General features: G+C 40.8%; 1 protein-coding gene across 1 annotated transcript; it reads left to right on the top strand.

Moving 5' to 3' along the window:
• Positions 1 to 36: 36 nt before the first annotated feature.
• Positions 37 to 10303, top strand: LOC132974268 (gelsolin-like). The gene is made up of 19 exons (XM_061038188.1): positions 37 to 156; positions 1848 to 2047; positions 2526 to 2680; positions 3013 to 3174; positions 4085 to 4144; positions 4261 to 4350; positions 4704 to 4793; positions 5809 to 5941; positions 6282 to 6370; positions 6502 to 6630; positions 6712 to 6798; positions 6973 to 7106; positions 7448 to 7538; positions 7645 to 7815; positions 8028 to 8202; positions 8324 to 8454; positions 9286 to 9363; positions 9443 to 9503; positions 10060 to 10303. Exons 2-19 carry the CDS (start codon positions 1855 to 1857, stop codon positions 10221 to 10223), a joined length of 2193 nt encoding a protein of 730 aa, XP_060894171.1. The 5' UTR covers positions 37 to 156; positions 1848 to 1854; the 3' UTR covers positions 10224 to 10303.
• The last annotated feature ends 956 nt before the right edge of the window (positions 10304 to 11259 follow it).

The raw sequence follows: 11259 nt of genomic DNA, 5'->3' as shown, positions 1-11259 counted from the left end.
CATCGGTGGTAGAGGAGGAGCGCCTGTTTTCACAGGTAAAGTTACCTGTAGCACCTCCCCCACAGCCCCTCCCTACATTGTCAGCGTCTCAGGTGGAACTCAGCTCTCGGCTGCAACACTTTCCATCCAGCAGCTTCCAACAAACAATCACTGACGGTGAGTTTTGCTTTACCTCTTCATTATTTCCCTGACTCCTCCAGCTTATCAAAACAGTAACAATGCTACCTGTAAACCGTCAACAACAACACCTACAACGTTATTTCCTCATTTCCTTATCCAGTAATTCATCGCTATAATGCGCAGACAAGTTTATTTTGTTTGTTTTACTTCAACTTAAAAGATGGTAACTCGTTTTGTGGTTTTTACTTGTTAAATGGTGAATTTGTCATGTAAATCAATCATTATATATTCTCCAATCCACAAAAAAATGCCTATTTGCCTATCTGTGCAACTGGGAGTCACTTCCTATTTCTCTCAGATGCAGCAAATGTGTTTTGTACTTTAATAAGATTAGTCAATCCATTTATCCCTGTGGTCCTATAACTGATAGACATTACACTGTGCACAAGAGAAGATATTTATTCTGTAACAAAAAAGAAAATAGCCTACTTCCAATATATCAGAGTAAGAAAAGACATGTACTCATTTTTTTTCTCAAGCTGCATATTATTGCACCTACTTATAGAAGAAACTAAACTTGATTGTAATCTGAAGTAACATAACACCGATGTGAGTTTTTTCTGCCAATTGTAATTCTGCCAACATAAATGTTTATCTCTTCCCTCTGCATATGACATCATTAGGCGTGTTTGGACTGCTGGAACTTTTCCATATAAAGGAACTGGTAGAAACCACACCTTTAAAATTGATTCTGCACTGCAGGAACTATGACCTATTTTAGTTCCTAGAACCCTTTTTAGAGGAACCTTTTAAGCTCCTACTTTAGGTACTATACTCTCCAGCACCATGAATGCAGAAAGAAAGAAGTCCTCTGGTTTGTGGTCCTCTTCAAAAAGTCCTTAAAATAGTTTAGTCCTCAAACACCTACAATGTTCATGGCAGAGTATTGTCTGCCAACTTCCATGGATAGCTCCACCCACAAACATTTGCATTTTATCCAAGAAATTTTGCTGGTCACTGTTAAATTGGAACGATACAGAGAAGAACATACCAGCCTGGCTACCACTACCTCCACAGACCGGCATATTCATCTCTGTATCGTTCCAATTCACCCAGCTTGTGAATAATAGTAATATTATTATAATTATTATCTATTATTAGTCTATTGTTAAAAGCACATTGTGTCTGCCTCCCGGACTCTGACTGGTAAATCAATACATTTAAAAAAAAAGAAGCATATTTTAGGTAGTGGTGATGTACTGTTGTTCTTTCAGGCCTGTCTGTCTCTCTTTCAGCCTGTCGATCCTCATGTCAACCTGTACTGTATATGTCTCTGTCAGCCTGTCTGTGTCCCTGTCAGCATAATTGTCTCACTCTATCAAACTGTCTCTCAAAGCCTGTTTCACTTTTAACACATCTTTACAATGACAATAACAAGAACAATGATAATGGCAATACTAATAATAAATACATACATTAAAAAAAATAATTTAATGTGTTTTTGAAGTAGTGGTGATGTACTCTTGTGGCTAAAATATAACAACAAACATTTTGAAACCTTTTCCACACATGACAAAACCTATGGACAAGCACACCATGGCATCATGATTGTGGGAAGCCAAAATCATTATTGAAATTAAAACTCCTTTAATTTTTGTGAAATAAACAAAAGCCCACCGCTTTCATTTTATTTATTAAGGTGTTCTGTGTCTCTGCCCCCCTTCCAGTGACATCATGGTGCACCACCCAGAGTTTGAGAATGCAGGTCAGAAGGCGGGACTTCAGGTGTGGCGGGTGGAGAAAATGGACCTTGTTCCTGTTACTGAGAATCTCCATGGAGGGTTCTTCACCGGAGATGCTTACCTTGTTCTTCATACTATTAAGAACCGCAACGGAACCATGCAGTACGATCTGCACTACTGGCAAGGTATTGCAGTACTTGCAATGTTACTGCAAAACTTAATGAACAATTTCTTCAATGCATTATACAGTATTACTACAAAATTCATGGACACCTTCTGTAAAACATCATACAGTACTACAACTACACCTGCAGTAAAACCTGCACTTCTGTCCAGGCACAACAATACATCATGTACTGCTACTGCAATGTATAATTTACTAAATATACCAGAATAAATGATTAATAATGACTAATAAAAATAATTCTTTGCTCACTCTTTTTATGGTGTATTATTTCATTATGAATGTAGTCTTGATCCTCCCAACCAGGAGTGGCCTTAGAGTTGAACCCTGAGGGACACCAACAGTCAGATACACTCTTTGAATTGGTTGCTTTGACTTGACAACAAATTATTACTTAAAGTCTTAGTAGTTTTAGATGTTAGTAACCATTTTGCTGATGGTGATGTAACCGTGGTTATGTTCTCTGTTTGGTCTCTCAGGCTCAGAGTGCTCACAGGATGAGAGTGGCGCAGCAGTCATCTTTACAGTGCAGATGGATGACTATCTACATGGGTTGCCAATCCAGTATCGCGAAGTTCAGGGCCATGAGTCCAGTACCTTCACCGGGTACTTCAAGAAAGGACTCAAGTACATGGTAACAACAGGAGCTCATTGCTTGTGGATAACATAATTCTTTTCTTGTATTTGAATTAGTGCTCTTGTGTGTTTTTGTCTTTTATGTGTCATCATGTTAATATTTATTTTAATAAGAACTATAACTTTACTTTCTGAATTGTTTTGGAAACGTAAATTCATAATGAGATATTATAAACAGGATTAGCAGTGCTGACATTGCTACTGATCCAGAAGAAAAAAAGACACAAATTATTCATCGTTAACTGAAAGACCCTCTCTGTACGAAGAGTTACCACTTTGATTCAAGTTCAGTGAATTCTTCCCTTGAGGACAACACCTTCTCTCTCACAGAAAGGGGGCGTGGCATCAGGGTTCAACCACGTGGTGACCAATGACGTAGAAGTTCAGAGGCTGCTGCAAGTAAAAGGTCGACGCGTCGTCAGAGCAACAGAGGTTCCTGTGACCTGGGACAGTTTCAACAAGGGAGACAGTTTTATACTGGACCTGGGAGAGGTGAGGCAGGGGAAGGGGTGAAGCGGAAAGAGATGGGACAGGTGGACTGGGTGAAACAGGCCAAAATAGATAGACAGAGAGATGAGACAGGTAAAAGAGTGAGGAGGTGGAAAGGTGAGACCAGAAAAGAGATAAACAGGTGACAAACTCACAGACAAAAAGGCCTGTAGGGCAGGATTGAGAGATAGAGGAGAGGAAGTTGGCAGACAATACTCTGCCATGAACACTGTAGGTGTTTGAGGACTAAACAATTATTTTTGAAGAGGAACTATTCAATAGAGAGTTCCCTGAGAACCACAAACCAGAGGACTAATTTCTTTCTGCATTCATGGTGCTGGAGAGTACAGTACCTAAAGAGGTCAGGTGAGACAATCAGGAGGGGCAAGCCGACAGAAAGAATGGCTTAAGCGGTTAGGCAGTGAAATAGGAGATGGATAGAAGAGACCAGAATAGAGGGAGAGAATGGGAGGTAAGACTGGCAGAGAGAGACAGACAGAAAGGTAAGACTGGCAGAAAAAATGGGTGAAAAGATGAAACAAGCAGGATGGGCAGGCTAAGAGTACGATAATAGCGTATGGTGAGACAGTCAGTCAGAGGTGAGTGAGTGCTGCAGACAGAAAGACAGACAGGAAGGTGAAACAGGTAAATAAATGAGACATGTGAGACATGCTGTGAGTGAGAAACAAAAAGAGACATCTGGTCATGTTAGACAGAGTTTTGAGACATAATGGTAAGACAGGCAGACAGGGGGACATACTAAAAGAAAGACAGGGAGAGAGGTAGAACTGCAGTGTGAAACAGAGAGAACAGTCAGATGAGGTGGTGCAGGCAGAATATAGACAGAATATATACAAATATAGAGAAAGACAGGAAGAGAGAGCTGTACTGTTACCTGTTTCTCTCTCTACAGGAAATCATCCAGTGGTCGGGTTCCCATAGCAACCGCTTTGAAAGACTGAAGGCCACAATAGTGAGTGTTGACAGTACTTGATCACATCATTAGTATTCTGTGATATCAACTTGTATCATTACATAATTGATTTATTAATTAACAATTAATTAATTAATTAATTGTTTGAATGACAGGTGTCTAAAGGTATCCGTGACGATGAGCGGTGTGGCAGAGCAAAACTGATTGTTTGTGACGATGGTTCGGAGCCAGAAAGGATGCTGGAGGTGATGACACCAGCTAAGCATTTCACATGAGGGAATAATATAGCAATACCACAACTAATATTATGTATGATATTAATTACTTGTGCCAAATATTGTAGTTAACTGTTTTTTGGGGCGAGGACTCTCTTCTGTGCTTTGCCATTGTTAATAGTTTGACTAGCAACTTGAGAAGTACTAAGATTGTTGAAGAGCAGATTTGTAGTTGCACTGCAGATTTCTAGCTTCAGATTTTTGTTTATACGGATAAATAAAAGGCTAAATGGTCATCAGGTGACTGACAGTGGGTTAAAGGATAGCATTACAGGCAGTGTGTTCTGCCTTTCAACCTGGTGAAATCCGACCTCTTTGTTCAGATCCTTGGGGAGAAACCGGAGCTTCCTGAAGCTCACAGTGATGATACCAAAATGGATTCTGCTAACAGGAAAGTTGCAAAACTTTACAAGGTAACTTGGATATTTTCATTTAGTCTGCACACTGTAACTGTCACAGTTTTATAGGGTTGTTCACTTTTTCACTGCCAAAAAAAGGGACAATATATTGTATTTGCAACTCAGTGCCACAGCAGTGTGGGTATGGTGTGTGGATGTAGTCCATACGCAAGAAATGTTCATTTGATATGTAGTATTACTAAAACTGAAAGTTTTTCCATTCTTAACTTCGGACCCCTTATTGACGTCTGACAGTCCAAAAGAACTGGTTTAATCAAAAAGAGAGGCATGACTAACTAAGTTCTATTTTTTTTATGGATATGTCTTACGGCCCTTGACAGCTTAAATGTATTTTTTTTGTCACAAAATATGCATCGATATACATTGCACCTTTTGCTCGTGTGGCCTTCTTGTGCGTCTCTGTAGCAGCATGCTGTGTTAGGCTGACCTCCGTCTCCTATTGAAAATTCCCTCACATCTTATTGCATATCTTCTTTCCTCCCCATTGTTTGCTGTTGCTACAAAGTATTTGCTTTTCTTAGCGATTTATCAATATTTTTTCACGCCTGTTTGCCACAAAGCAAATGAACAACACCATCCATAAACTAAAATGAATTTCAGTGCTTCTGATGCTGTATATCTGATGCATGGGCGAGGGGCTGTGATTGGATGACAGGTGACACATGGTGGACATGATGTGCATGACGGGCTATCGGCTGTGTCTGATAATCTGAGTCTAGTGATTAAATAGAAGTGATTTGAATACAGGACAAGGAACATCCCGTTAGGGACACACCAGTTTAGCTGGAGATACAGGATATACTGGCTAATATGGGACGGTTGGCAACACTACTGATTCTCGTCCGTTGCATGCCAATTAAAGGGAGTAATGATGCCAGTTCAAAGTATCTTGGGAAAGACTTTCACTCCCAGAGTTTCCCAGTGTTTAACTGTTAGTTTGTCTGTCTGTCTGTCTGTCTGTCTGTCTGTCTGTCTGTGCGTCTGTGCCTGTCTGTCTACCTGTTGCCAGGTGTCCAATGCAGATGGAGACATTGAGGTTACCTTGACAGCAGAGCAAAATCCATTTCCTCAGTCTGCACTGCAGTCCTGCGAGTGTTACATCCTGGACAATGGAGCAAATGGACAAATCTTTGTCTGGAAAGGTTCACATTTTTCTCTTTATGATAACAGTGGTCTGAAACCAGTTTAGTCTCATTCTTTAACAATTTAGGCCGATTTGGATCCAAATAGACTTGTCTGAAGCCACATTTGACTGATCTTTAACTAGTTGCACTGGTCTTATTCCAAACAGAGTGGTCTGGGGCCAGCTCAGACTGATTCAAAAACAAACTGTTCTTGGAAATAGCTCTGCGAAGTAGTCTTTAATCTGATTGGTTAATGAGAAAAAACACACAAGTAGCTGATCACCTGTATTCAAGATATTGATCAGGCTGTCTCTATCTACTAATTTGGTTTGCGGTGTACATCTCTGTGTGTGTGTAGGAAAGGATGCAAACAATGAGGAGCGTCATGCTGTTCTGAAGAGCTCAGAGCAGTTCATTCACAAGATGAACTACCCGGCACACACACAGGTAAACATATACACATATTGGTCAATACTGATACAAATTTAATTATCCACTGAAGTGCAAACCTGAAAAACTATGTGACTAAAGATGACAGATCAAAGCATCTTAACTTCCTAACATGATCACCCCCTCAGGTTCAGGTCCTTCCTGAGTATGGAGAGACTCCACTCTTCAAACAGTTCTTTAAAGACTGGAGGGACTCTGATGACACTGTTGGCATGGGAACGGCCTATGTATCTAATCAGATTGCAAATATAGAGAAGGTAAACCAGGTTCAGAATTAAGTTGAGGACCTGTTCAGAGAACTGCTCTGCCTCCTTAAACTAACTCTTCTAACTGTACAGGTTCAATTTGATGTGTCAAAGCTCCACGATTCAGATGCAATGTCGGCACAGTATGGGATGGTTGACCAAGGAGATGGGGAGAAAAAGGTAATGACTGGTCTCTGTTTGTCTAACCTATCACAACCCCATCTGAACAAATAGCACTGAACTACTACAGTCCATTTAAGTGTTTTCAAATCCTAGTCAGGGAAGATGTATTTTCACTCAAATTTTACTTGAAATGTACTCTATGTTGGTATCTCTTTCTGCCTGTCTCTGTAGATCTGGCGTATTGAAGGATCTGACAAAGTTCCTGTTGATTCATCAGTCCTTGGACAGTTCTATGGAGGAGACAGTTACATCATCCTGTATGAGTACCATCACAACCACAGAAAGGGTCACATCATCTACATGTGGTGAGATTTCCCATAGACAAGGTATTCTTATCTACACAAGGTGAGGTGTCCCACAGACATGGCCATATCGACTCCCTATGCTAAATGTTCAATGCAACATGTTCCAAAGAGCATTGGGGTCAAAAATGTATTTACGAGTGTATGTAGTTACAAAGAACGTTGTCAGTTGTTTTAGAACAAGTCACTCATAAATAATAAGCTTGTATGCATGGGAATAACCTGGGACTATTTTTATTTTTCCAAGGTATGTCTGTACAGGTGCACCTCCCCAAACTATTACTGACAGAGAAGAACTTACTTTCAAGGCAAAATCTATGGGTTTCTCTTTCTCTCTCTCTCAGGCAGGGGGCAGAGTCTAGCCAGGATGAGATTGGAGCATCAGCCATCTTGGCTGTCCAGCTGGATGATGAACTAGGAGGAAGTGCTGTTCAGGTACAGCTAGCTGGAACATGAACCCAATCTTCTTAAAACACCTAGACACTGGATTGATTTCCTTTTAGAAGGGATGCTTTGCACTCACCGGTCTGTCTGTCTGCAGGTGAATGTGGGTCAGGGAAAAGAGCCTGACCACCTCATGAGCCTGTTTGGGGGCCAACCAATGGTGGTGTACAAAGGTGGGACTTCCAGAGAGGGCGGCCAATCAGTGGAGGCAGATACACGCCTTTTCCAGGTTCGCTCCAATCCTGCAGGCCACACCAGAGCTGTGGAGGTGAGACTGAAGACCAGAGTCATACAGAGACTGAGTTGTGTCAGGACCAGACTGCAGGATATTTAAGTTGTATGAGTAAATGTGATCTCTTTGCCTATTTTAGTTCCTATACACCACGTCTGGTACATCATGCTGTTATCAGACTGATATGGGCTGATTACTACATTAATTTAATCTGTTCCCTGGCTCATTCGTTCCTCTTTTCTGCTCAGGTGGAACCGGCTGCTTCTTGTCTTAACTCCAGTGATGTCTTCCTCCTGGTTTCCTCCTCTGGATGTTGGATGTGGACAGGGAGGAACAGCAGCTGTGTTGAGCCACAGGGGGCTGAGAAACTGGCTGGAATTCTGCAAGTTACCCCCAACCAGTTGAAGGAGGGGGATGAGGAAGGTAAAGGGTTGGTCTCCAGGTTTGTTTTGTCTGTTTGGTCCATGGTGACCGAAAAATGTAAAACCAGTTGAATTCCAATGAACCTGATCTGTTGTCTGTGTTTTTGTGTTTGTGGTAACAGATGCATTCTGGGATGCGTTGGGGGGGAAGGAAGACTATTGTCGTACATCAAGACTATTGTCACACAAGAATAACTTTGAAGCTCATCCTCCTCGCCTGTTTGCGTGCTCCAACAAGACTGGAAATTTCCTGGTCAGTGTATCAGCGTCCAACACTATAATGACAGTTTCTGCATTTATGTCAATGCTATTTATTTATTTATTTTTAAACTTTCTTTATTGCTTTTACATATTAACAACATTTCCACTTAGTAATGTCCATACAGAATGTGTGTTTTTTTTTCCCAACAAGAACAAGATAAACAAACAAATACATACAAACAAACAATTAGACCCCTCACGCCCACCCGTACCCCTCCCCTGGCACATATCCCCTAAAGAAAAAAAAAAAGAAACAGGGTTGACTATGTCAATGCTATTTAAAGTATTAAAAGATGAGTGGTCAAGAACATATTGGCCAGCATTAAAGAGTATGATGCAGATTCACTGTAGTTGGTAGGATGTTTCCAGAGTTTGCATAGGCATCACTTGGTTTTTGGTAGAGCCAAATCCCAAATAGAGGTGGTTTAGGGAACAGGGTTAGGGTTTATTTCTTAAACAATCAAGAAGGCGTCAGTTGATAAGGACAATTCTTAATCTGCCGTCAGTTAATAATAAAGTGGGCATGTTTAGTACAAATGTTAAGTGTTGGCTTATACCCATTTCATACCAGATGCATTATGATGAACCATAAGTAACGTGAATATGATTATGCATCATGAGACAACTTAGCCTGTGCCTACTGATCATACCACTGAAAATCAAAAGTTGAGATTCTAGGCTGAGTTGGGTATACACATCTATGAAGTGGTTGCTCTGGGTTTACTTTGTGTTTTGGTATTGAATGTATTTTGCTAGAAGTTCACTGTAAATTACAACAGCAAGGAAAGGAAGGAAGTAAATATATATGTGTCTGTGTGTTCAGATGGAGGAGGTTCCAGGTGAGCTGACACAGGATGACCTCGCTACTGATGATGTCATGGTATTGGATACCTGGGACCAGGTGAGTCTCCAGCCACTGCTGAGGTAAAATCTCCCTTTCCTGTCATCGGTGTGTCCTAACATCCAGTGTCCTCCTGCAGGTGTTTGTTTGGATCGGAGATGATGCCAGGCAGGAGGAGAGGACGGAGGCAGCAGCATCAGGTGAAACATACAGGGAGTCAGTTTGAAATATGATGTTGGTCTAACAAACTCAGAGAGGTTGAGAAAAACATCATGGGTGCAATGGGAGAGCTCCACTCAATCTTGTCAGTTTGTTTTGGTGCTTACTCATGGTACTGCAATTTATAGTATATATTTCCCCCCATTGTTCTGCATTATCAGATACATGTCTGTCAAGGTTTTCTTATAGTTCACAAGGGTTTGATATTTACAGAGCTTTCAAGTATGGGGACTGAAATGGATTAGCCAAGAGGAATAACATATGCAGAAAGTTTAACTTGAAGCAATGACATTTTTTAACCCACAAGCTCTCCGATTATACATCCAGTAAGAAACTGTAGAGGGCCAAAAACATGAAAATGCATGAAATGCACCGGGTATTCTCAGGACAAAACATGATGTTAGTCTAAAACCAGGTTCAGAGAGACCTGACAGGATCAATTGTTACATTTTACACTGAATCAGGAAATAATACAAGACAGACTAGATTCAAGATGCTAGCAGATAACACAGATGCTTTGTTTATGTTTGTTTGCAGCTGTCAAGTACATTGAGAGTGACCCCGCCGACAGAGACCCCCGTACTCCCACAGTGATGGTGAAACAGGGTTTTGAACCGCCCACTTTCACCGGCTGGTTCCTTGGCTGGAACCATGAATACTGGACAGACGACCTGCTGGAGCGATTCACCAAGGGCCTGTGATAGAGTGACATCACTTCTCTGAGTTTGACTGCTGTGCTCTTATTAATAATAAACAAAACCTATCAATTTGCCCCAAAACATGTCTGTCTCTCTGTCTGTCTTACCCTCAGTGGATGTGAGACGAGACTCTCCATTGGTTAGCTGATGCAGTTTTGGCTGTGTGTGTACTGCTTGTTGCAGTTGTGTGACTCATCACCGTAGGAACAGTTTCATAGTGTAATAGTTTATTGGAGCATCTCTTTTATAAATACTGATGTTGATAAATAACAATAACAGGAACTCTAACAGAGAGTTTCATAAATACAGAAGAACAGAGACAGAAGCCACAGTGAACATAGCAGAGAGACAGTAGAGTCCGGGATAGTTCATAAGATTCCAGTAGTCTAACCTGTACAGGAAAGTGTGTGTGTGTGTGTGTGTGTGTGTTCACAAACTATTCATCACAATTTTAGGTTTTTACTGTTTTACAATAAAATCTGATGTTTACATTAAAATCATTAGAATTCTCTGAAACAACACAAACTAACGTCTAACTCTCTCACCTAAACCTCTGAACCAGATCAACTAAATATTCAACTCTACGGAAGCCCAGAGTGGACAAACACTCATCACAACCAAATAAAGTTAGGTTCACCCTTGATGGAGCCACACAAAGAGTTTACCCCTATTTCCAGTCTTTGTGTTTAGCTAGGCTAATCCTCTCAGTGGGCTAAAGCCCATAGATGAAGCTGTCTGACTGAGACTTCAGTGTTGAACTGTTCCTTTAAGCCTCAATCTAAACACATATAGCCTGAATATATTCAGGAAACTCGGAACTCCAAAAGACAAATGGTTGATACTGCATGTTGTCTGTTACAGCAAGAGTAAACCCAGTCAGACCAGATGTTAAGTCAGCTTTTACCCAATCAGACCTGAACCAATTACAACCAGAGTTAATGTAGTCAGACTAGAGCCCTATACAGTCAGCAAACGGTTGTCAAAATGTTTGATACTGTGATACCTGTGTTTTAAAATGATATAATTAATCAATCGATAT

The sequence above is a fragment of the Labrus mixtus genome, chromosome 5, assembly GCF_963584025.1.
Source record: "Labrus mixtus chromosome 5, fLabMix1.1, whole genome shotgun sequence".
In the NCBI taxonomy this organism is placed as follows: Eukaryota; Metazoa; Chordata; class Actinopteri; order Labriformes; family Labridae; genus Labrus; species Labrus mixtus.
This window is presented reverse-complemented; position numbering and strand designations above follow the sequence as displayed.